Source organism: Thamnophis sirtalis, unplaced genomic scaffold, assembly GCF_051295495.1.
Source record: "Thamnophis sirtalis isolate CommonGarterSnake01/CBP01778 unplaced genomic scaffold, rThaSir2_p1.2 scaffold_3, whole genome shotgun sequence".
NCBI lineage: Eukaryota > Metazoa > Chordata > Lepidosauria > Squamata > Natricidae > Thamnophis > Thamnophis sirtalis.
In genome coordinates, this window is record NW_028261383.1 from 88054343 (window position 1) to 88081834 (window position 27492).

The 27492-nt window shown below is 37.3% G+C and overlaps 1 protein-coding gene across 2 annotated transcripts; it reads right to left on the reverse strand.

Moving 5' to 3' along the window:
• Positions 1-40: 40 nt before the first annotated feature.
• Positions 41-27492, reverse strand: LOC106546285 (proton-coupled amino acid transporter 1). Of its 2 annotated transcripts, XM_014063122.2 has the most exons (11): positions 27380-27492; positions 18727-18874; positions 17453-17543; positions 14059-14147; positions 9433-9528; positions 8397-8481; positions 6715-6933; positions 5241-5339; positions 3245-3411; positions 2771-2940; positions 41-1554 (listed from the first exon to the last, which is right to left on the reverse strand). In XM_014063122.2, exons 2-11 carry the CDS (start codon positions 18867-18869, stop codon positions 1295-1297), a joined length of 1419 nt encoding a protein of 472 aa, XP_013918597.2. In that variant the 5' UTR covers positions 18870-18874; positions 27380-27492; the 3' UTR covers positions 41-1294. The 2 variants fall into 2 exon arrangements, with proteins under 2 accessions (XP_013918597.2, XP_087565555.1); XM_087709429.1 differs by lacking the exon at positions 27380-27492 and having other exon boundaries at positions 18727-19151.

Here is a 27492-nt window from a genome sequence, read left to right on the forward strand (position 1 = left end):
CTTTTGTGGAACGCGGTTTTGACGGGTCACGAACAGAAAATAGGATGTGTATTGCACTTTTAATATAAGAATCGCCAGGTGCCTGCTCAATCAATATATTTATCTATTTTGATTGGCTAGCTTTTCAGGACCTCTTATATATAAAATAAGAAAACCGTGAAAGTTGGGCTATGAATTTAACCTATGTACACATACTAATTGGCTATGATTCTTTAGTAGCTCTCAAAAGTGTTTCCATTATCCAGAAGCAAAATAATTCAGAAGTTACAACTATGCATCTGACTCACCTTATGTTTTTATAGTGTACATACATATATAGTGTGAAATATTACATGAAATTGGATTATAATCATGACATTCAAGGCATTTTTCAAAATGTATGCTTAGTGAATGGTCCTTAATGCTACAACGAAGTAAAAGCTTACAACAGAGAATTGGTTTATAATATCCTGTTGTTTACACAACTATAAAAAAAATATCTTTAAAAACATTTTTCAATCTCCTGTCCAACTCACACGTGTCTTTTTCCGCACAGCAATTTGATATGAACCCTGCTATATAGGTCAAACTAGCAGTGCTGGATTCAGCAATATAAACCTTATTTCTCATTTTATATGCAGTCCAATTGGTGTTCCTGAGAATTATAGATTATACATCTTGATGCTGTTTTTAGCTTTCTGTTTTATTACCAATAGACACAGAACTTTATGGGACAGGAGCATGAACTCACAGCATCTGTTTTTAATATTACACATCGAGTTTCTTTTGCACTTCCTTCTTCTGTGTTAGCCACCACTCTCAAGCTCAGGAGGAATTTATTTTAGAAATGAGACCTATAGTTTCTAAACTGATAGCCTGAAGTAGTTTAGAACAAGAACAACGAAAATAAAAATGAACTGGTAACATGATGCTCAAAAGGCTTCATAAAAATCATCTGGTGAGGAGTATTAGGACTCCTAATTCTCCCCACATTCACTGCCGCCCTTGATCCAGACGCCTAGTAAAATCCACGATGCTTGCAAGACATTCAGTTTCTTCCAGATAGGGATAATCATAATGGAGCACACTTTAAAAAAAAGTCTCCTAAATCAACCCCGTACAAAAAAAAAAAGAAGCATAAATAAGTAAGAGCACTAAAAAAGAGCCCCTTCTTTTTTAACTGTAGCCTTATCTGCTTAATCTATAAAATAAATAGAAAGCAAGGAGGAGGCCCGAGTTCCTGCAGTTGCTATGAAGAAACTCAAGATCCAACCGAACTGCAGATAACTTTTCAAAGTGAAAACAGGTTACAGTGTCATGGTAAAGCAACGGTAGCATTGGACACAGTCGGTAAAATCAGTTCGTAGAGGGATTCATATGTCCCCACAACAAAGCCAGTAATACCGAAGAGGCTGATGAGAATATCTTTGGCCAGGATGAGGGGATGCAGGCCTTCCGAATAATAGGTGAAGATCTCCAAAATGGGAGGAATAATAAGTGCTAGAGCACTGCTGCTCACTGAGCCTACTAAAGCTATGACAATGTCCAAGCGAGGAATCAATATTGCGAGGACACCTAAAGGGTAGAAAAAGAGGAAATAAAAGCTTTGTGAGGGAAGATGCTTAACTGAAGGGCAAGCAGCTGAGGTAGTTAGTCTTTCTTTTACTACAACTTCAAATGAAATAAACATCGTTTTTAATTTCGGAGTATGTTTTTACTCTGTAAGAAACTCTTTTTGGCAAAATAGAAAGGGATGTTAACAGACACACCGAATCATTACAAAATGTGCCATCAATATGTATGTTCTTCAAGCTGAGAGATGGAATTTGTAAATAACTCGGAAAGAATTCTTGAATCTAGCACAGAGGTGGGTTCCTACCAGTTCGCACCTATTCAGTAGAACCGGTTCGTCAAATCTACCGAACTGGTTAGAAGAGGTTCCACCAGTGGACCCGGAAAGCAGGCCACATCTACAGAAGATGTTCCAAAAAATTTTGAAACCCACCACTGGCAAGGATCTTGTAACTTGACAGCTTTAAGACTTGCATGCTTCAATGCCAGAGTTCCTGAATAGCTACTTGGACCGACCTAAGTACTAATTCATAATTTCATATCCGGTCACATGGGTGGCAAGCCACTCCCATCTGGTCACATGGGTGACAAGCCACTCCCACAAAGGAGGCCACACCCACAGAGTAGGTTCCAACAATTTTTGAAACCCACCACTGATCTAGCACCAATATTATTTATTACTAATATCTGTACAAAGCTATTGCATTAGTCAGGGGTCCCTAAACATTTTGAGGTGATCAATTTCATGCCTTTGGGATTCTGAGACCATGACTTGAGTGCCATGTGGGGTGACTCCCTATTCGTGAGGTGGCAACCATGTTAGACAAGTCTCATCACTATAGCAACCTAAGGGGATTTTTCACACATTGGTGGTTGTTTTTTTTTTAGTAACTAAGACACTGCAGATCAATCTTGCAGCTTTTACCCTTTTGGTGTAGGAGTAGGGCAGGGGTGGGGAATGATGGCACTTTTATGACTTGTGAACTTCCACTCCCAGAATTCCTGAGCTAGCCAGTCCACAAATCTTAAAGGGGCCATGGTTTTCCACCTCTGGTGTATGGGGGTGTATTTTTCACCAAACAAAAGCACTGTACTGCACTCGGCCTCCATTTTTATTTTCTGTAGAGCCCAGTAATTTTCTTAGGAATATCTTTACCATAATAAAGCATCCCGTGGGCTAAATCTCTACCTGAGTGAGAAGAAAACTTTCACCACTCACATGTTATGCAGACCAGTAATACTCTCAGCAGCACTTTGAAACATAATCTCCAGCGTTCAGGGACTTTGGGAGCAGCCACAGGAATTATTATTTCTGCAGGGACATAGAACTGGAGAGCATAAGTGAAGAAGATTCCAAGGGAGTAGAGCAGCTTGACAGACTGGTACAACCTGCGAAAATGAGGCAAGAGCCAACTGTTAAATCCACTCAGCCTTCTGGTGAAAAACCAAACCAAAAATTGAAGATAGTGCAGTGATTACATTATTTGAGAATGCTTGGGCTCCCTGATCCAAAGATCACTAGGGAAATTTGTCTCACAAGTAAACTAAAAGCAAGTAAGTCTTCCTTGACGAAAGAAAGTGTTTGTTACCTGAATCAGGGCTTTGGATGTTGTAGAAAGCCACATGCTAATGGACTTGTAGCTACACTAATTTCTCTTTGCCTGGTAACAAAAAGCTTCCCAGTTCAACTTACCAACAGTTGGGGAGATTGAGAGTGATGCTGGCCCGGATGTTAGCTCCAAAGCGCAAATATCCTAGTGTTCCCAAGCTGAGGTAGAACGTGGTAACAATCGCCATTCCCACATAAAGGATAATGTGAAAGTGCTGTGGGTTCTTCATTTTGTTTTCTAGAGGGAGCACCTTGGAGAAGAAGAAGAAAAGTCCCAACAGTGAATGAATATCATTTTACTCTCCTAATTACCTCTTCACAATAGACCAGGGCACGCTTAGCATTTGGTCTTCTCAAAGAATCGCTGCCTTGACTAGAGAAGGAAAGATATATAATATCTTCTTAGCGTGGCCCTAATTTCTTTGTTTCTGAGACAAGACTATGCAGTGTCTTTCTGCATTAAATTGCGGTATTCAATTGGATCAGATCTATGCTTCAAATAAAGTTATCCACTAGCTTCTTAAAAATCCAAGGAAAGAAGATTCTACCAACTTTTTATCTCTTTCCCCTTATTTGCTGGGAGGAAAAAAAATCTTCCTTAAAGCTAGGACTACCATAAAGCAGGGGACTCTCAGGAATTGATTCTAGAAAGCACAACAGGAAAGCAAACTGTTATTTGTTGCTGTATTTTCATTGTCAGGAAAGAGGCCCTTGACTATACTTCTTTGGCAATGATGGGTTGGGGGGAGAGGTGTGTTATTTGTTGCTGAGCCTCTGGTAGGGCAACTTATTGAACTGGCTTAGTTTCTAATGGTTTATTAGATATTCCAGACCCCTTCAATTACATCTGACAATTTTGCACTCCCTACCATTTGTTTTGAGTCTTGCTCCGAATCCTCAGAAATTGTCCTTATGATTCTCATAGCAAGAAAACAAAAGAGTGCAAAATAATTGAAACCAGTGCATAGACTGAGGCCAAATAAGCATTTGACAGGGTTCTACTCTTGTTTTCATTGCTCAAATACATGGCATAATCCAATAAAGTATCTCACAATAGCAACAATCAATCAAAAAACAAAATTACTCCTGTGGAAAATTAGATCTCAATTGCTGAAAGATAAAAGACAAATATGACCAGGCCAGGGAGAAGGAAAAAGGAACAGAATGGATCAAACATTTTTGTCTATTCCAAAAGATCAAACTAGATATGTTCAGAAGATTAGAGCTATATAAGATCATTCATGTAGACTATTATGTTGCATTTTAACTAGAGTTCCAAATGAGAGTTCTAAGTTAGAAAACTCAACATAAAAGAAGTGTTTGATCCCAGAACAGCTGAGAGCCATTATAAAGTCAGGTACAAATTGGTCAGATGCTGTCAAAGGATACCAAGAGTCTCTTTCAAATATAAAACAAAACTATGTTAAGAACTTTTTGGTCTTTTCAAATGTTCAATGCCTTGAAGACTAAACAGCGTTCCAAGTAATTTCTTTGCACCCAAAGAAATCAGAACTCCAAGGCAGGAACGTTCCTCAGAGAACATATCTATTGGACACATCATATTGGCATAGCCAGCGAAAACCAACTCTAAAAGTTTCCCATGGTTACCATGTAATTAAAAGTGCAAAAGTTTCCCTCCCCGGTGTCACAGATCATTGTCCAATCAAAGCAGTTGGCGATCTCCCTTGATCACTTCTGCTCCTTCTCCTCCTACCACCTGTTGAGATGACCTTGGTTCCCACAGGAAAGCTCTATATTTTGTCTATGAGAGGGTCAAGCTGTTTCCCCTCATCCTCCCCCTATAGTGTGTGGCAACTGTGAAGCAGCACAAGATGGCTTCAGCCAGGTTCAATTCAGAGCTGACATCTGGATGCAAAGAGACAGATGTGCTAAATGCCACTTGACAATCTACCAGACCTAAGTTATTTTTCAATTCCTAGCAAAACAAGATTCCAAGCAACATTGACATTAACCACCCAGAATTGCTGGCTGGGGAACTCTGGGAATTAAAGTCCATTGGTCTTGAAGTTGCCAAGGTTGGACACCCCTGTTTTAAGCTAAGTTTCTAGGCAAGACTTACCACTCCAATGCCTTCAAAGGCAAAGATGGCTGTACCAAAAAAGAGAGGCATTGTTTTCCAGGCAGCTACCATAGGCAGCTGGCTAGGATTTGGAATGTCCTAAAAGGAAGAAAAGCAAAAGATCTTTAGAAGGAGTTCCAACAAGAAGCAATTGCAATTTAGGAAACTCTCTTATATGGAATCAAACCCTCCTAACTTGGATTTTCTACACCAGCCTTTTCAAGCTTAATACCCTTCTTATTTGCTAGAATAACTATTCCCAGAGCTAATAAAAGCCTTGTTGGCTACCACCTTGTGGGATCTGCAACCCAAACTTGATAATTTCTTTCTTCACTGTGCTTGTATTCTGCCCAATTTACAAAACTCTGTGGGCAATTATGTGGTTATAACATTTTTTTTTAAAATCTAGACATACAGCAAAACTTACATTGTTGAGGGAAAATATAACATGTATGTAAAGTAATATAAACTGCCCAGAGTCACTTGGTAGAGAGATGGTCAGCATATAAATGTAATCAATAAATAAAACAAAACATTGCAGGGATGGCAGTGAAATCAAAATTCAAAGAATATCTCTTACATGGTAGCCTTACATTGACTAGTTGCTACCATCCAAATTCTCAGGCAACAGTTTTCCTCTGCTAGATATATATAGAAGTGATGGAAACTCAACTACTTCTATTATTTCTTTGACATCTCCTTAAGAAGGTGTTGGATTTAAACACATTAGTATCTATGAATCTCATAGATTACTGAAAACAAGAGAATACAATGCTCAAGTGGTCTTCTACCAGCTACCAAAACCTTTCTTATTATACTCTTCCCTCATTAAATGAAATGGTGTCCCTCAGATGAAAATGTCTACCATAAGAAATAATTAACTTGTCCCATTTATATATGAAAAAATCTCTTTATGGAGTTATTTTTCATTCTCCCCTCAAAACAAGCATCTTATTGTTTCAGGGGCTGGAATTGGCCCACTCAATCTCTTCACATGGCATTTGCTCTTTCAATTCTGCCATTCATAACCTCTCAGAAGTATTTCCTCTTTCTTTAATATTTCCCAACCCAGAGCCGTTCACTCATTTGCATGTACCACTTTATCCACCCAGCAAGATCCACACTCTGTCCATTCAAATTGTTTTTCAAGGTAACTTTTCCTCTAAAGCTATTTGTCGGAACCATATTTCACCCCATCCAACTAAAATAAACTAAAAATAAAATAAAACTTAAAATACATGATCACACCTTTCCCTTTGTAACCTAAGTTGACTTTTAAATGACAAAACCACAAATGCACTGTATCTTTCTTTGAAAATGTTTCTTCCACACAGTACCATGGCCATCCTTATTAAATATATAGCATATTCTATTCACCACGGAATTATTATTAGTATTATTGGATATGCAAAACCAACAAAATGCAAGCACCGAGTGCTAAGAAGATGCTGAAAGGAATCAGTTTTATACATACCCGGACAATGTACTGATATAACATTATCAGACTGCTCAACATCAGAATATTGGCCACCATAGAGAAAATGGAAAGAATCTTGAGATTCTGGATGAAGACGAGCAGTATCACAAATGGTAAGAAGGACAAGATATATAACTGAGAGCTCATTGTTGGAGCCCACAGAGCAGTTTCATTGGCATTGCAATCATTGGTGGTACCATTGGCAGCAGATATTACCTGAATAATTATAAAGACAAAAATAAATTGCTAATGAACGAGCTGTCTTCCACCTGATTTGTAAAGTGATTATAATAAAGTGTACTCAACCAGATTGCCCCAATCTGGTAGTACTTAGAAGTGTAAGTCTTCATTATATAGGATATAGGATTATAGAACACACCTGAGGTCAGAGGGTGGAGAAAACTTCTATAAACCACCCAGACAGAGTCACACAAGTATGATGGGTAGAATAGAAATAAATAAAATAAATTCTAATTCCAGCTCTAATTAAGTAGGATTTACAAAGGAAAGTTTGCACACTCCAAGTAGTTTAAAAGTGTGATCATAAGTAAGCAGAACAACACAATACACACACAAATGCAAGAATGCTAAGAAACTCTGAGCTTTGATTCCCACTTCTCACAGGATACCACTCATGATTGCATACCTAGATATTAGTTCAAAAGGAACAGATGGTTCTGAACACCCACGAAAGAGGGCACCAACTGCCCTCTCTACAAAAAAAAAGTATCAAAGCAGACTGTCAATGCTTCATAAAATTAAACACACAAAACAACTCCATTTGGCTTTAGCTTTAGTGCAAACTTATTAAATCTGCTGAGACACTTGCCCCATTAAACCTAGGGTATATAGATCAGGATGAGAACTGCTTGCCAAGTTATACAATTCATTATAGTATATTCAAATACGGAACTGAGTTGTTGACTCGTGTCTCATGATTCATCATGTAAACTCAGACAAAATAAATGAAAATATTTTTCTCAAATTCAGAAAGCAAAGATTCCACAGGAGAAAATGCAGCCTTGGGTTTAGGTAGCACTTTTGTGTTCTGCTTCCCTCAAAGATTAATATCCTTTATGATTTCTCAAGACGCATAGGAAGGACATCCAAGATGACAAGTGGCAAACAAATTTGAGAAAAATGCATCTCATATTTAAGTTTAATGAAAATATTCTACAAGCTAATCATTGGTTGGTTCATGGATGTATATGTTGCCATTCTTCTAAAAGAAGTAGCATACACAGAATTTTGTTCTTGATTTTCCCAGAACAAGAAGTTTACAAGGTGGTTGGGGTGAGAGATTGTAACTGGCACAAAATGCCCCTTTGAACCAGACAATATACTTGAAACTAAATCTTCCCAGTCCTAATCTAATACTGTACTATGCTTGCTCTCCTTTCGCCTTGGTCCAAGGATAGGAGGGTTTATTTCGTTTCTGGGAAATATCTTAGTTCAGAGTCTTTCTAATTGCAGCAGGGTACATATAATTTATGATAACAAGAGACTCAACCATGAGTCTCTTGTCATTCACATGGAAGGTGTACCTGAAAAGAGCTACATGAGAGAGCATGATAGTAGCTATATATAAAAGGTAATGTTGGAACAATGTTTATGATCCTGAATGTTTAGCGATACTTGCTTTGGATATTATAACACATTACATTATGCTGATTTCTTACCTGTCTGAAATTGTCAGCAAGGAATACAAAATATACACAACAGAATCCCAGCTGGGTAAGAATTAAGAAAAAACTCACTAGGTACCTAAAAAACAAAACATACTGTAAGCATGCAAGATCAACTGTTGTAAATATTCAACCTTTCTGATGTATCAATTCAATCTTCTGAAATATTGCTAGATACAAAGTCCAATTAAAAATATAATGAAAATTCAAAAATATGTTGTCAAAATGACATCTTATAATGCAACTAGAGACAGAATGAATCAAATCAAATCAAATTCATGTGTGAGGATTATAATGGCAAAGTAATAATTTCCCCCCACTATAGTATTATTTTTCTCAATGAATTTTTCCAAGTAGGTAAGACCCACTCTCAAAAACCTTGCCAAAATTGTGATGGGATGAATTTCTCAGTAGTTAAATTCCATAAAACATTTTAAATGGAAATTTGATTATTTTATTACTACTCTAATTCAAGTCAGCTTTTGGATATGTCTGATGCTACACTATTATCTTCAATCTGCAAGATCTCAATTCTGTAAACAATATGCTTGGTATGGTTTAACCAATTGTATATTTACCCAGCTGGGACCTTCCTAGTTAGTTATATTTGGCAAGAAATATAACAGGGTTCAGTTTAGTCAACTGTAATATTTAATAGAGTGAATAATCCCTTTCTCCTTAATGGAGGCAGAAATCTGACCTAAAGAAATCTTGTCTGGTTTGAAAGACCCAAATCAATCGTCCTGGATCTGAATCTTTCCTGTGTACCTCAAATGCAACTCATAAAATTCACAACCTACATAGCAAAAAAAAATTACCTCCATTTTAATGGACAATTTAAATTGATCACCATAGATCAGGGCTGTCAAACTCCCGGCCCACGAGCCAGATGTGTCACGCGCTGGCCACGCCCATACCCAGTTTAGAAAAGGGGGGGAAATCCTGATATGTCACGTGACACCGCCATGACGCTGTGAGTTTGACACCCCTGCCATAGATGATACAACACAAATATAATGAAGTTAAGTACCTTCCCCAGATAGAATGAGTTCTGAGCCATGAAACGGGACCAGCTTCTAGCCCATGCATCACAGCATCCCCATAGTCCAGAAATGGTTTTTGATGTCTATTTGAAAAAATGAAAACAAAAGCAGAGATATTTAGAAAGGAGGAAAAGTGATTAATCTGCTTTCTGAAAAGGCATCTGTTGAGAATAACAAAGTTTTGCAATATATCTTGACAGTGGGAATATAAGAACACAGTAGCACTGATTTAGGGATCTAAAAAAACTTCTTATACATATCCAATTCTATCACAGCAGCTCAGTTTGATAACAATCGGTCCTTGGGAAGGACTCGGTGCCAAATCCAGTCTAAAAATCTGTCTGAGAAATCATACATTTTTTTGTTAAAATGTATTTATTAAGAATTATTTATTTTATATTTTCTTTTTTATTAATAGAAATTGTTATATTTATATGCTTTATATATATTTCATTGTACATTTAGTATATATATATATATATTGCTTTTTACTAAATTGTTATTAAAACTAAATAAACAAATATTAGCAAGTTTAATGATATGTTAATTTATTAAAAAGGCGCTGGAAGACTGTCTGAAGAACAGTGAAGAAGATGCACTGAAGCTAGTATACAATAAAGGCTTACTGAGTAAGGGAGAGACCAAACTGGCCTGAAGGAAAAACCAAAAGAAGAACAGAAAAAAGACGTGGCAAGGCAAAGAATTACATGGCCAGTATATTTTTTTTAAAAAAATAGCAGGCCAAGATTTAACAAGATCTGACAATGACTAAGAGCAGGAAAGTTGAAGAAAGAGAGAGAAGGGCTAATTCTGGCTGCACAATACCAAGCCTTCAGAATAAATGTATATAAAGCCAGAACTGAAGACAGCAATGGATATTAAATGCCACCTCTGCAAAGAAACTGAAGAAAAAGTGTACCACCTAGATTAGCCGCTCCAAGGAGATCATACAGATTGACTATAAACAATAGGATGACAAAGTAGCAGCAATGATGCATTGGAAGATCTACAAGAAATACCATTTACCTGCAACCAAGAACTGGTAGAACCACAATGTGTGTGTGTGTGGGAGGATAGAGAATGAAGAAGCGAATGGGTTTTAGCAGCTAGACTTATATACTGCTTCACAGGGCTTTCAGCCCTCTCTAAGCGGTTTATAGAGGCAGCATATTGCCCCCAACAACAATCCGGGTCCTCATCTTACCCATCTCGGAAGGATGGAAGGCTAAGTCAACCCTGAGCCGGTGAGATTTGAACAGCCGAACTGCAGAACTGCAGTCAGCTGAAGTAGCCTGCAGTGCTGCATTTAACCACTGCGCCACCTCGGCTTTCCAAAACTCAAATCAGTTTTGGGACTTCAGAATTCAAACAGACAGACACCTGTCATGTAACATCCCAGACTTAATAACTGTTGATAAGAAAAACAAATAAAAGTCAGGATAGTAGATGTTGCAGTGGAATAGAAGAAAAAGGACTTTTGGGGGGGGGGGGGGATGACAAAACATAAAGACCTGAAAATAGAAGTAGAATAGCTATTGCAAAATAAAACAAAGATAGTGCCAGCAATAATAGGCATCTTTGATGGAATCCCAAAACATCTGGAGCACTACATGAACCCCATCGACATTGACAAAATCTCCATCAGTCAATTTCAACCATCAATTTTACTTGGAACAGCTTGTCTCTTGTAACAATACTTTTAACCAATCAACATTTCCCTATCCCAGGTCCTAGGGAAGGACTCAACAGGTGGATAAAAATAACCATCCAGTCTAAAAATCTGACTGATTATGCAACCAACCATAATAATAAGTTCTCTGTGAAGTACTTTCTTGACATGCTTGTGTGGCTTGTGAGGAAGATAAGATCAATGACAGAGGTTCAACCACACTGGACAGTTGTCATCAGATGAGCTAGAAGAATGTGTGTCTACAATAAATAATATGGTGAAACATAATTTAGATAAACCATACCAGGTTGTCCATTGACAAGGTCAACAAGGACCATTCTAGGTGTTGGAGTTCCTGGACATCTGGTAACAAATGGACTACAAGACTCAGGACTGCTGGCTGAGCAACCAGGGCCAGCAGCTGCAAGACTACTAGAACAAAACTTGTTTACTCATCACAAATATATAAAGAAATTATCTGTTTTTATAAACCAAGTCCATCAAGAAAAGAATATTTGAAAAGAGTGTATCAGTTCTGCAAGGATAGTATCTAGAAACAGAAGCAACAGAACCAGATCAACATCAATTTATAATACAAAATAAAATATTCAGAGCAACTTTGGAAGAATTGCAAAGGTCTACTAAGAGCAAAGAAATCAAAACCTTGCCAAAGTAGCTCAGACTATAGACACAAACCAGAGAGAGCCAGAGTAGAGAAAGCCAAAATCAAATTATTTTCATTCCCAAACCAATGACAAGAAAACAAACTCGACAGAAATTTCAAATATTTATGCACGCTTAAGAGTAGTGGCTGTAATTTAGATTTTCTGTTTGTGATATTCTGAGGCATGTAGTGTGGAGTTTAATGATTAGAATAGGTATATCTACACATCTTAGATCTTGAAACTTCAAATGTTGCCTGCTTCCCTGCTAGACCTTTTGATCTTTTTCATTTTGCTTCATGTGACAATAAAAACCCTCATGCATAGAGGAAAATCAGTATTTTTTTTACCCATATAGAAGAATAGATAACTTTGCACATATTAGAATCTTCAATATTACATAAACAGAGCAAAGGCAAACATTGTAGGAAGAAAGATGCATTAGTCTAGGGGGGCAAAACAATCAGGAATCTGGTAGCACTTTCTCTGGCTAATGACTTTTATTAACAGGCGTAAACTTTTGTGATGAAATCAGTTGCAGCTCATAAATGATTATCCCAAAGATGCTTTTTTCAAGAGGCAATTGGACTTTCTTGATTTTCTTTGAAGACATATTGCTTCTCATCCAAGAAACTTCTTCAACTCTTCAAAAAAAAAAAGCACCTTTGGGACAACTATGACCCAGATGATTGAGAATCTCATAGACATAAAAGCTTATGGTTTTTTTTTTAAATAGAATGTAATGTTCTACTTCAAAAGGCTGCTACCAGACTCCTGCTGATATAGAACAGCTATTTGGGGCATTGTTGCATTGCTGTAGATCAGGGGTGTCAAACAGGTCATCAGGGCAGCATCACATGATGTATTGGGACTTTCCCCCCCTTCACTAAACCGGGCATGGGCGTGGCCAGCGTGTGACACATTTCTTTTGACAGGCCTGCTTTAGATGCTTAGCCTACCCTTTTCCCAATGATTCTGCTAATAGTTTTAGTTTACTTTATTGTCACTGCAGATGGTACAACGAAATTAAATGCTGTCTTCAGTGTACAAGCTTTTGTTCACATAAAGGCTTAAACCTCCCCTTTGTTCTTGCCGGATTCACTATTCCTGTCCTGCCAGTGAGCTACGTAGCCTTCCACTCAACAGCTGCATCCATGAATAAAGCCAAGTTTCTGTCATTAGCAAAACACAACAGCTCTTGATGTATTTAGTCTTTGCAATATGTAGCCTTAATTCATCAATTTTGTTAGTTAATAGTTAATCCATATTGTTAATAACATTAGGAAACCAGGACTCTTGAACTGGGTCACTGGGAAGAAGGAAGAAGCAATTAAGATTTCCTCCTTCCTTCTCAGAAACCAATATGGAATACTGTTGCCATTAGCAATCCAGTCAATTTTTCAACCATCTTACAGAAAATACTGGAAGCACACTTTTCCTAAGTCTGCTGATCAATCTGTTGAAGAGCTGATAAGGATCAGACTGCTTCTTTGTGCTATTGAAAGCAATATGGAAACCACCAATCTAGTGGTTTCAAAGGATCGTTGGGAAAACTGGGCAGGGTTCTAGAATAGCACATCTTGAGGTTGCAGGTGATTTAAGGTCTATAGGTAGGTGATTCATAATTTAGATACAATGTAATCCATCAGAGTGCTAGTAGTATTTCAATATCAAGGTCAACTGTGCTTTAGTTAATTACAAGTTCTCCAAAATTAGTCATTCTAATTCTAGCATCATAGTATGCTTGAAGAGAAAAGAACAGAACCATAAAAAGCTTGAGACTTGTTGGGCAATTCAATGATCATTTAAAGACCCAACCCTGCCCCCCCAAAAGGGTCCACTCTATAAGTAAAATTGCCCAGTTTAGCTTTCTAAACCAAACTTCACTAGGTTTTGTTAACATAAATTTATTTTATTTCTGCATACCAAGGATGCTTGCCCAGGGATGGAAATAGCTCTGAAAAAAGGTGAATTGTATATTTTCTAAATGGATGGCTCAAGCATCATTTTTTTTGTTTATTCATTTTAGTAGCATTTGAGAAAACAGAGTGTGCAATCTGAAGCTATTCCAGCAGCTAATGAAACATAATAGAATTGTGTAATGTCCCGTCCCCACTATGATTAAGTGATTTCCATCCCTTCAACATAAGCTAATTCTTATTCCCTGCTCTATATTTTGCTTTCTTTATCAAAAAAAACTAGTTTCGTCACTGTTATTTCAGCTATTTTATAACCACAATCATTTTCTTCCAGGGATAGCAGTTGTCAAAATTCCCTCTTACTTCTGGCACAGGTGGTGGGCACATTTAACGAGGATGTCCATGCAATGTACTGCAATGATTCCAATCACAAGCAAGCAGATGGGACCCAGCTAAACAGTGAAAGAAGAGTAGAATTAAAAACATACTCTTGCCATCGGAAAGATAAATGCAGCCTTTTAATAAAACAGAACAGTTTTCAGCCATCCTTGAAACAGTCATCATTCAAAAGAGGGGAGGAGAAAAAAACCAGAAATCGATAATCTGATCTTTGAATTTTGGTACATCTACCATGTGAATACTACAGTGTTTATAAAAAATTGGTTAATTATTAAACTTACATTAATTTGTAATTCTTACAAGTTTTTATGCCTCATCAATCTCACAATATTTTGCTGCCAAAATTCATCAGTACATCACCCTTTTCCCTAATTATTGTGGCCATAAGTTAATCCCTATAAATGCGAACAACAAAAACTAAAAATCCAGGCCTCTATCTTCTGATGTGGTTTGGGCCACGTTCCATTGATTGCTAATTACTGGAAAGAAACACCTCCTTATTCCAAATCTCTTTACTTGCATCATGCCAACAACATTTCTAAATCTCAAGAAGCTATTCAATGAACAATTAAGGTAGACAACATTCTTCTAAAATTGGGACAAGGAAAAGGGAACAAGGTCAACCTGATTTATATTTAAACTCTGCTGGATCTGAAGGCGTACTTATATATCAAACCTAAGCAATATAAGTAAATAACTATATACCAGAATGGGCAACAGAACTCTCCAATATGCTTCAAAAAGAAAAGATAGAAAGTTCTAATATTTAACTGTTACTTGGGTTGCATGTTGCACTATGCCATGATATTTTAAATATATCTTCCTAAAACAGCTACATTTAGACAGTTGTTTGTAGCATATTAAGCCAGAAACAAACAAGCCTCTGTCTGGCTTATCACAAAGTATGAATTCTGTCTGAAGATGCATTAGTTTGTTTGTGGATATGTGTTTTCTTTAACAGTTCTATACCCTGCAAAGAATTGGTCAATTAATTTAGTTTATTCCTCTCAGTTTTTCAGTTTCTCTCTCCAATTTCTAACCTTTAAAAAAAAAAGTTGCATAAAATGGATATATGAAAATATATGTATTGTTTCTTTTAATACAAATTTTATACACTTTGGCTAATACAAATATCTTTACAACCCATTTTCTTTTTGACATTAAGCATTCTTGTGTCAAGTTTTCATTAATGCATAGTTTTGTGGGAAATACATAATATAAATTATCAAAAGGCAATTGTATGCCAGTCTAGAAAATGTTAATTAGATAAATTTGAAACATATTTCTACTGTTTCTTTAGAATAGTTTCCATTAGCACTAAGTATGTTCATTTTATCAATACTCTGTTAGTTCCTTTGAAACTCTTTTTTTAGCTTATTTTTTTTCTGAAACCTATCTTTAATAAATACGACAAAAGGACCAAGAAGCCAATGGACAAGTAAAAAACTTGTAGCTGCTTAAAGACAGATGGTTACAGCATCAGTTTAAATGAACTAATTTATTCTATCAGATACATAAAGCTACAAATGTCCATAATTCACTATAACTCTTTGTGCATCTGTTCAAGAATAGTGGCACCCCCAAACATTTATATATATAGCACAAAGTCTTCAGGTGCCCGAAGGTTATGTTATACTGCAATAAGCTTCTGTTTCATTTATTTTCTGGTTCTTAAACAATTGTTCTGCCATTTGTCTGTTATTTATCATGTTGATAATCCACTCAGTCCTCCAGAAGATTACTGAGGAGATGTTTCACTTCTTTCAATTCTTCCTCTTTCAAGCAGACTTCTCCATATTATTCAGTTATGTGGTTTTCCCTCTCTCTTAGCTACTTCCTCTTGATCCCGTAATTCACTTTGAATCTTTATTTCCATGCTGACACAAGCCATTCACTTTTTTGTCATTTCCTTTTCATAATAGCTGTGCTTGCATTATTGCCATCCTGATGTCTCCTTATTCCTATTATAAAAACATGCTTTAGAAACAGAGAGAAGCATGAGAAAGGAGGTAAGATTAATGTTAGCCCTTTGAGGTGGGCCAAGTCAGGAAACAGACTCTACAAGTCTCGCTGAAACTTAACTTTATTGATATAGGCCACAATAACAACGCCTTGAAAGCTGTCTGAGGTTTTCCCTCTCTTCCTCTTGTACATTAGTCTAAGGATCAAGAGGAGGACTAATAGAGAACTAATCAGTCCTCTTCCACATCAGGTCCAGCTTTTTTTGTGTGTTTTCTCTGTTTCCCAGCCTTAAAGCATGCTTTTGCAATCAATGTCTCTGTTTCGCTTCTTCAAAACTGTCTCCCTGGCTCTCTTCAGTTACCTACATTCATGTGTGCTGAGGATGTCAACATAATATAATTAGTAGCTAATTTAGTTATTTTGTATGACATTAGAACTATTTTGATATAACCTAATTCAATTATAACTTATAAGATCTGGAGGGCAGGTTTCTGAAGAACCTTGAATTTCTGGGAGAGTTCAAATGCTCATATTAGAGTCATATTTAGTTTATGGAGCATGATTAAAATGTTAGGGCACAGGATGTCCATATACTTGAAGATATGTTTTTTGTTAGTACAACCTACATACTTAATAACATAGGTAATTATTTCACAGAACAGAAAATAAATATATTACTCAGGCTGAGTTGAGTGAATATTATCTGATGTACAAATATGCACTTCCTTAATGTTAGATAGTTTATCAATAGAACAAGATGAGGAGGACACTAAAAATACTTTAGCTTAGATGTTTGCCGTGGCTCTTATTCAAATTGCTAGAAAATGGATCAGAGGTACGTGTCTAAACTCCTCTTTTTTCAATATAAGCAAACATGATATGTTTTCTCTGTTCTAGCGTGTATCATGAATGCTGTAATTATTTTAAAAGCAGTAAGGGGCAACTTCTCATTATAAATTTTCATTTATGGTGAATATTAATCGCTTTATTGCTTCTCTTCCTCTCCAGTTACAATAAAGGCTTTTAAAAACATACTTAGGTATGTGGCAAATTCAGCAGCATTTCCATAAACCTAGTTGATGCAATAGTAGGAAAAATACCAGAAATTGAGGAAAGAATATTTTACTCTATTTTTAGCATCTTGATTATTCTTCTCTTGACCTTTTTAAACTTTATGTTGCAAGACTTTGCAACAGTAACAGTTAGTTTAGAAATGATAGTTCAGAGAAAGATCAGAAGATCTTTTTTTTTCTCAGAACAAAATTTACTTGCCAACAACACAAATTTCTTGCTTAAGCAAGCAAGAAATAATGTAATGAAACTAGCAAGACAGGTCTTCTTCTCAAAGAATAGTCATGTGATCCCAGCTGAAACCAACCAAATGCAAAATTCTTACCACAATACCAGCATTTTTGATTGCTAATGGAAGTCCTAACAGGCCAGTACCAATGTTTCCTTTCAAGAGATGTATTAAGGTTTGGTACCATCTGAAGAAAAAAAAAATACAGAGAGATTTAAGTACTCCAAACAACCCATTGCTGTTTCTTCAACAATAGAGATGTAAAACCTCTACTATCCCAAACTTTGCAGAACTACAATTCTAGAAATCCATGAAGTATATACTGTATAAAGTAAAGAATCTCAGGTGTTGAAGTTCAGCAACATTTGGTGATTCTAAAAATTTTCATCCCTGGATTAGGGCAAAAGAAACAAAAGCTGAAGCTGAAAGATTGCACTTTCTTTGGAGATGTGGGAGGGGAATATATAGCAGCAGCCAGACACCGATTTTACAGAAAGCAAGCAGCTGTTGTATGAACTGTTAATACACTCTTGACCCTGTGTCCACATAGGGGTCAAGGTAGCTCTATAGCAGTGTTTTTCAACCTTTTTTGTGCAAAGGCACACTTTTTTCATGAAAAAAATCACAAGGCACACCACCATTAGAAAATGTTAACAAAATTTAACTCTGTGCCTATATTGACTATATATAAAGTGTTTTTCCCACGGCACACCTTACACTATATCACGGCACACTAGTGTGCCACGGCACAGTGGTTGAAAAACACTGCTCTATAGCATCAGTAGATCTAGTAATTCAATTGATAACACAAAACTTCTTTTGTTGAACAGATGCCAAGACAAGCTTTCAAATAATATCACACTAGTAAATTCATAGATACAAATTAAATCAATGTACAGGTTTCAAAATGTCACAGAACCAAAGTCTTAACTTTTCTTGCACTTAATTGATAAAGATTAGTGATGCCAAATCAGAAACATTAAAAAGGCTGAGAACATGGGCCACCACTTTATGTTGATTTCTGTCTTTGCCATCTTGAGCAAAGAGATTTCCATGTTCAGAATAGTTTGGGGAAAATACTAATAATGGATACAAATCTTTGAAAAGGGGGAACTGAAGAGGTCAGGGGCCAGAAGAAAATTGACTTTAAAAATCTGAAATGTTAAGTAATTCATAATCAGGACACAAGTCTGCATGCTGAATCCCCAGTAAATTCAGTAAGTTTATCTTTGAATGAACACTGCTTTAGTTTTTTATCTGTAATCTGAAAGACTCTAATATGATGCCTGCATGCTTTTCCCTTAAGGTTAAATTAATTTGCCTATGCATTTAGATGCAGACTGATTCTAATGAAGAATAAAACCACTTACGTTGTTCCATTTGTTTCTCCAAATCGTTGGTAGGATGGTGGACTGGAAATATTGTTCAAGCCATCTGGGAAACTGCCATTAGGAGTCACATCTGTTGAGCTGTAATCATTGTAGTCTTCATTACACAACCTCTTGGTGGACATTGTGACTGCGGGAAAAGCAGTATTAATAACCGTAGTATTTATTAACTCAACATTTCCCACCTGGGGTTTTGTGGCTTCAATTACACAAAATTTCTCTAGATGGACCATGGCTGTAGCACAAGTGTACTGCTCCTATCAATGGAACAAATTCTGGCAGAGATAATTATATATGTAGAGTGCCACACCTTCTGACCTACACAAAGAGTTGCAACAGGAGCATATTTAAAGGAAAACTCCAGATCAGAGAAACGCTTTGAGATCAGCACATCATTATAATTACCACTGAAGTCAAAGTGTAACTCTTTCAAAGTCCAAAACACCCACACTTTCTCCCAGCAGGTAAGAAATAGCCTCTCTGAAATTCATTTACCCACTCCCACTACCCTGAACAATACCGACACAGATTTTTGAACTTTGCAAACTACAGCACTTCTATCCAATTCTCCCGGGCCATTCTGTACTCAGATAAGAGGTCAAGATAGATAGGACTAATTTCTATAAATTAGTTCAGCTGACGTCTCTTTGAAGTGTGATTAGACATTAAATCCCAGAATTTTTAGACAATATGTGGTAGCCAATCATAAGAAGCTGTAGCTTAAGCCTTGAAGACAACAATGAAGGAGAATAAACTAGATGAAAAACAGGGCATGTCAGATTTTAGGAATTTTTAAAAAACATGAATTCTCCAACCAAAATTATGACAAAACTTTTCACTCTATAGAGATTAACTTGATTTTGCACTTAATAATGGCAGCAAGACTGTTGGTGGCGCAATATTGGAAGAAGGAAGATTTGCCTACTATTCAAGAATGGACATTAAAAGTAACAAACCTAGCAGAGATGGCTAAAATATCAGCATATCTCAAGGATCACTCAAATGAGAGATATAAACTGGAGTGGAGAAGATGGATTGACTATACTCAAAATAAATATGGGACTAAGAAATTCCAGATAGTTTATGACTGAAGAAACAAGGAATGATATAATCTGTTTAGACTTAGCCTAGCAAAGAGGAGTTAAAGCTCAAATGAAAGATGATACCAACTTTTTTTTAAAGTTTATTGTAGAATATTTTTGTTAAAGATTTATACCCTGTATTGGTTCTGGGAAGTCGGGGGGGGAGGGGTTGGGTGGGGAGGGTAGGGGGGGAGGTAAACATTTGTAAAAGTTTTTTTTTCTAAAATTTTCCAAAAAAAAATAACAGAAAAAACTTTTCACTCATCTCCTTTCATGGACGCTGACTCAGATACAGAGTGAGATCAAACTAATTTTGATCATATTGCAATGGCTTTTACTTGATTCAGCATTCACTGCTTTCAGGGTTAAACAGCTTGTTTAACTTTCAATGTCAATTATATTGTCCAGTTCTCAGACAGGGAGGGTATGTTGCAAATCCTATTGTTTAATTGGTAGTATCCAGGAACGGAGCCACACCCTCCAGACATGAGGCAGGGCCCCACTCTTCTGCCCTTCCGAAAGAATGTTAAAACCCATGTCTGCCAAATGGCATGGAAGTCAAAAATGTGATATGCAATCCTAGAAATGTTGGTCTTGTGAGAGTGTTCTCTTTACCTTGTTAACTTTTAAACTTTTAATACTGTAACCCTACCTTTGAAATCTTTTTAACATTGGTCTTACCGTATTTATGCTTTTGTATCATATGTTTTTTTTTTATTGTGAGCAGCCCAGAGTCATTGAGGTGAGATGGGTGGTTTACAAATGATGAATAAAAATACATTTCCTTGTTGCTAAAAAGATTTATGTCAGGAAAATCTGCACAAAAGGAAGATATATTACTCAGATCAACTTTTTGTCTATCTAAAGAAAAAGAACCAAGAAGTACAAATATTGACTGTGACAGAAATGAAATACCTTTTGTCTTGGATTTAATTTTAACTTTATGGTTTTTCTTAGCATATTTTTTATATGTCATATTTTACAACATTGTTGATTCTGTCTTTGGGGAGCTGTAAACTTCAAAACTCTACTTAGAACAATTTGGGTGCTGTATTAGTGAACAGATCATATTGTACTTATATATGACGTCTGGTCTACAATGACCTTAACAGGAAGCTAGACCTGATTCAGATATAATATTAAGCATACATCAAGTGGTCTATGAACAATGCCATTTGCTTTGTTCAGCAACTGTGATATGAAAGATCCTGACCCAGCATTATATATAAACTGTTCTTCAAAAATAGTAATTAAGAAAATTAGGAACAGTTACTAAATGTGTGTTATTTCCCTCATGAACACCAATTTCTCAAAATCATGCACATTTTGGCATCATATGATCCACTTTTGTGACCTTCCAACAAGCAAAGTCAAAGGGGAAGCCAGATTCATTAAACAACGGTGTTATTAATTTAACAACTGCAGTGATTCATTTAACAAATGTGGCAAGAAAGGTAATAAAATGTGGCAAAACTCACTTAACAAATTTCCCACTTAGCAACAGAAAGTTTGGGTTCAATTGTGGTCATAAGACGAGGACTACCTAATAGAGAGAGCCAAAACAACAAAACAAAACAGGGGCCACTGAATAAATAATAAATATAAATCCTAGTCCTAAGAACAAAATTAGGTTTTTAAAGTTTTCAGGAACTCCTGGAGAGAAAGCACCAAATAAAAAAACAGACAGTATCTGTAGGTACACAGACTTTCTATAATTTAATCTCATTATATCTTGGGACAATAAACAAAGTGATTATCTTTCTAGTAAAAGAGGGCTGAGGGGAAATAATTCATACTGCCAAGCTTGATCCACTGTAACATTTGAATTTGGGAACAGTTAAAAAGGCCACCCCCACCCCCATTTGTTCCTAATCCCAAAAATAAAGACAAAAAGGGAAGATGTACATCAAATTTATTTGATTTGAGCAAAGATCAGTAACAAAGAAAAACAACCAATTACCCTATCCCGACTCCCACAAAGGTAAAATGATATTTAAATACCAACATAAAATTTGTTTAAAGAAGCCAAAACGAAGCCTATTACGCAACAGAATTTGGTTTCATTTTGTCAGCAGAAATTGATGGCTGCTATGCAAAATGTTGCGACATCCTGTCGCAAGAGGGTGTTTTTTTTTTCCTGACAAAAGGAAGTTAACATGAAATGTGTTAAACCAACCTGGAACATGTAATAAAAAGGATAATACATTAGCCTTATTAAACAGTCATTAAAGCAGAAACTATGTGGCACAAATGGATCAATTTAACAGCACGGGGGGTCACATGGACAAGTTCAGCAAGCTACAGGCTCAATATTTTCCATATTGTTTCCCAATGAGGATAAGATGTTAAATCTGGCTCTAAATGATAATGTTTGCTGATTGGCAAAATCATGTACTATTTGTTCTCTGTTGTTCTCCGAGATAAGAATAGTTTCGCATTGATATCCAATGCCTATAAGCTTTTTTTCTGATTATTTTCTTACCTAAGGTAAATTCCAAAAGATAAAGAAACTCTAAAAAGAAGCCTCACAATGAGAGTATCTCCAAATATATTTGAAACCATGAAGACTGAGATTGGCAGGCGGCGTAAGAGGAATCAATATTGTGGATGGCATTTAGACCAAATATATTTATTCACAGCCATGCTCTCCTTTCAGTCTTCAACTGACTAGACTCTAATCTCTGGTAATTCAGGTGCTGGTAAAACCAGAGGCTCCCACAAGAGATATCACTTTCATCAGTAGTGCCATCATAAATTCCAGATTCTTTCACACATGTGTGAGAGCATGATGCAGATACAAAAGGGGCATCATTTCAGTGCAAGGGTACCTTAATCATTTGCTCCCTCTTATCTCCCTCTCTCCCAGTAGATATTGCTGTGAGTCATATTCTTATGAACTTAGTCTGTGGTATCTGCAATAACTTGTAGTTTGGACAAAAATCCTTCTATGAACTCCAGAACAATTACACTAAGGGTCTGTCCACCTTTCAGGCAGAATAATTTTAGAATAGTTTCTTTGAGCCTGTAAGATTACAAACTCCATATATCTTTTTCAGGACCCCAAAATTGTGAAACACTACAAGAATATATTAAAATTCCAAACCTGCTCTGCTGTCCTTCTATTAGATACTTTTGCAAAAGCCATCACCTCTGCTACTTTGAGAGGTTGCAAGTTTGAATCTGAAAATGCCGTTGCAAATATGTTTAACTACAGATAGAATAGCAAAGGAAGTAAAATGCAACATTATTCAACTCCCTTATTTACCAAGATCTAAATTAATGATGAGATTTGTAGGTTATAGATAGGGCCAGTTTGGTCTAATGCCGTGATGGCAAACCTATGGCATGTATGCCACAGGTGACACATGGAGCCATTTCTGAGGGCACATGAGGTGTTTCCCTGTTAGCTCCAGTGTGCATGCGCATGCTTGCCAGCTGTTTTCAGCCTTGATTTTTGGCTGTTTTTCACCCTCCGGAAGCTTTTCTAAAGCCTCTGGAGGGTGAAAAACTGCCCAATGCACAAACTGGAAGTTGAGGAACGGACTTCTGGTTTGTGCTTGGGGCTGTTTTTCGCCCTCAGGAAGATTCAGGGACGCCTCCTGAAGCCTCCAAAGGGCGAAAAACTGCCCAACATGCAAACCGGAAGTTTGGAATGGATTTCCAGTTTGCATGTTGGCCTATTTTTCTCCCTCCGGAGGGAGAAAAACGGCCCAACGAGCAACCAGGAAGTCAATTCCCAAACTTCCTGTTTGATTGTTGGTCCATTTTTCACCCTCCCCTGGCTCCTAGAAAGCCTCGGACCTACGCAGCCCATCGGAAGTTGGAAAATGGGCCGTTTCTGGCCTCCAGAGGGCCTCCGGGGAGGCAGTTTTCGCCCGCCCCAGGCTCCTAGAAAGCCATGCGCATATGCACAGAGCGGCAGGGGGGAAATGTTTGCATGCGCAGGGGGCACAGCACAGGGGGGCATTAAATTATGGGGATGGGCACGTGCACAATAGCACGCGCACATGTGCTTTTGGCACCTGAGGCGAAAAAGGTTTGCCATCACTGGTCTAGTAGTTAAGGCACCCACTAGAAAACAAGAGACATTTGACCATGAGTTCAAATACTGTCTTAGTTAAGAAAGCCAGCTGGGTAACCTTGGGCCAGTCACTCTCAGTCCAACTCACCTCACGGGTTATGGGGAAAATAGGAAAAGGAAGGCACATTGGATATATTCACCACCTTGAGTTATTTGTAAAAATAATAAAGGCAGGATATCAATAAATAAATACTCTAATTTGGGGATATTCATATATTTTTGAAAAAGAAAGATTTACTTGAGCAATCATCACATCCTTGCTAAACACATTTTTAATGGAAGGTGAAAATATTAATGACACCCCCTACTAGCCAGACCATATACCGACACCAACCACTCCTGACCTGGCAGTGAACATGTGAGAGATACAAAAAGACCCCATAAGCCTTCTCTCCCATTGATATTCGGGTTGAAATTAAGTGTGTCTCACAGTAGGAAATAAACCAATATCAGCCACACAAATAAAAACTGCAAGACATCCCCTTAAGACATGGCATTCTTTTGCACATGCTAACGACTCTCCAATGTTGACCTGTCACCCAAAGCTGACACCAAAACACATAAAAGATACAAAAGACTTTCTCACCCTGCAGGTGAAAAGTTGGCACTTTTCAGACCAAACACAAACCTTCCAGGAAAACCACCACCATTGCTCTAGAAGGGCTTGCCCTAGGCTTTCCTATAAATATTTCCAAAACTTGCTTTCAAAACCTGGCTATCTTCAAGAGCAGAACTGTGTGGTTTTATCTGCTGTCGATCAAATTCAGCCTCCACTTCAAGTAGGTATCATCCTCTGCTCACTTACCTGGCCCCAGAAGAGAAGGGTTTTCTTCTAACAGTTATACAGATAAAGAATGCTGAAGAAACTTAGACACCATTTAATCTGTTTTGGAAGCATAAGGGTCTATGAACTAGTATTTGTTTAATAAGCCTGCAGCAATTTAGATCAAATAATAACAAACAAGAATTGCTTTAGGCTGAAAAGTTGACCTTTACAATTTTAGATTATATGACAAAGAATTGTTTGTACTAAACTTTTGATTAAGCCTTCTGATCTTCTTTGCTGGATTGTAAAATATTGGAACTGCCCTACTGATATTGTAGGAATTTGAATGTAACACCCACAGGCATTGATTTATGTAAGTTTCTACAACAATATCTGAAACTTTTACCAAAGCCCACCATCTCCTAAATGTGTTTTTAAAATATAGGCATGTGGGGAACCAGCTTTCTTACATAATTCATCCCCAAATTTCTGAGTCATAGGGAGTTTCCTTTATTTTTCAAATATATAATGAAACTGATGTTCTCAATCTAACCTATTTCTTTAAATGACCGGAAATGACCCCCAAACAATTTAAAACATGTAGTAAGCAAGCAACATTGATTATTTCTAGTCCATGGCAAAAGTATGGTATTTGTTTTGCCAGGCAGGGCAAGAAAACTCCCCCACAAATCTGAATCATGCAATCCCCCTAGCCCACTAGAAACATAAGACATGAACTAAAAGAACACATAGACAAGATTTTTGTTATACTCCTACGCCACTGGATTTAATGTCACCCTATAATTTCTGAAAATAACAACAAGAGCCCTACTTTGAAAATCAACCAGTAGAGGCACTTTATCACAAATAGATTCTTTTATGTTTCTTTTTTAAGATTAGAGATTACAAAACAGCAGGAGGCATAAACGGCTAATTCTATCCTAAACAGCAAACAAAGAAAAAGAGAAAGAACCCTGCTAAGGAAGGTAGAACTTGGAAAAATACCAGACATTTACAACCTTAGATAGGAGAAATGTTAGCAAAGCAAAAGGATTCTTCGGAGATCAAGGGTGACCTATGTTCTTGTCCTTTTCTGACCGCAGTCCAAAACACAGCAGTGAGCACTTTTCATTCAAACACCAACTAAACTACAGAAAACTGTCTTCAGCATGGATAGAGTATTCAAAACTCAGTATAGTTTCCTGTTCCTGTATCCATGATGATAATGCAACAGTAGTGCAAAAGATAGATGCTATGGTTTACCTTATTTGGTTATTGCCTCCAAAAGATGGTCACTATTATGGGAAGCTGTATATAAAGACCAGCAGGCTGCAGTGAATCACAAACTGACGTAGTTTCACAAATAGAGAGGATATTATATTACACTTAGGCTCCAAACTACCCCTCAGTTTTCCAGATGTATTTAAACTCTGAACGAGTCCTGAACGGGTCCTCATTAAACAACCACTCATACACTGACCGTACAGATGTACAACATTGTTGAGCAAAAGGGATACTTAGGATCAGTCCCCACAGTCATGTGATTACAACCCAAGGACTCAGTGACACGCTTACAGTTACAGCACTGCAACATCCTATGGTCACACAATCACCATTTGCTACCTTCATTGTCAACTTGTCAACTTCTGACAAGCAAAGTCAATGACAAAGTTCTTGTTCTTGTCATCTCACACTCAATAGTGGTGCAGGATTTGCTTAATAACATTAATTAGAAGTGCCGGAACTGCCCTTGTTAAACAATGCAGTCACACAATGTCGTTTAGCTATAGAAATTCCAGTGGCTAAGTGAGGACTACCTCTTCAGTGTTCTCACATATCTGGAGAACACCAGGTTGGAGAGAACTGTTTGAGAGTCTTAGTTGTTCTTCATTGTTCCTGCATGCTATTTTGGCTAATGTAGCTTTCCTGAAAGTCTCTATTTAGGGATTATAGAAGCAACTATTAGTTCCAGGTTTGAAACATTTTGTACGTTGCCTCCAGATCGTTTCCCTAAACAGGAAGAACTTCATTGCAGAAACACATTTTACACACAAACATACCTACTACAACACATGCACAGAGTGCTTATCTAAACCGCACCTACACCAATAAAGATATTTGTACAGTGCTCATATACTGCATTTTTCTTTTCCCTGTTCCTTTATTCACAACTATTCCAACGGGAATTATTCCAACACACATTAAACATTGTTCAGAGCACGATATTTATTTTGATATCCTAATGGAAATGTCTAATTTTTAGCCCTTTCCTAATACAAAGAAAGCCATAGAGTTTCCAGCTGGTCACATATACACTATCTCTGTAAAATTCAGTAGAAAAAAAACCCTTTCACTTGCTTGGTTTCACTTTTTAACAAATGCTCTTTTCCATGATTAAAGGAGATTTTCCCAGATTAAAAAAAGCGTAACGCTTTTCACATAAACTTCATGTTTTCTCAGCTGATATTTGCCAGACGACCCACTCCCACAGTCCCCCATTTGCTCTCCCCCACCGGGCTGTGCCAGCCTTATGGGTCTTCGCACAGCTGTTAGAAAATCCGGACGCTCCCCTGCCACGAATGCTCGCCGCATCAGCGAAATGAAAGCAGCCTAAGAAAAGCAGCCTCGCTTTGTTTCCCTATACACGCAAACCAAGACTCTAGTCCTCATGTCCCCGGGTCCTCCTAAGCCGATCCCCACACGAACCTTTAGCAAGCTGACTCAGCCTCTTTCCGAGCCAAAGCCAGATCCATCTCCACCATTAATCTCTTTGCCTTTTTGTGCTGCCCCGGCAGTATATAGATAGTGTGGGAATTAAG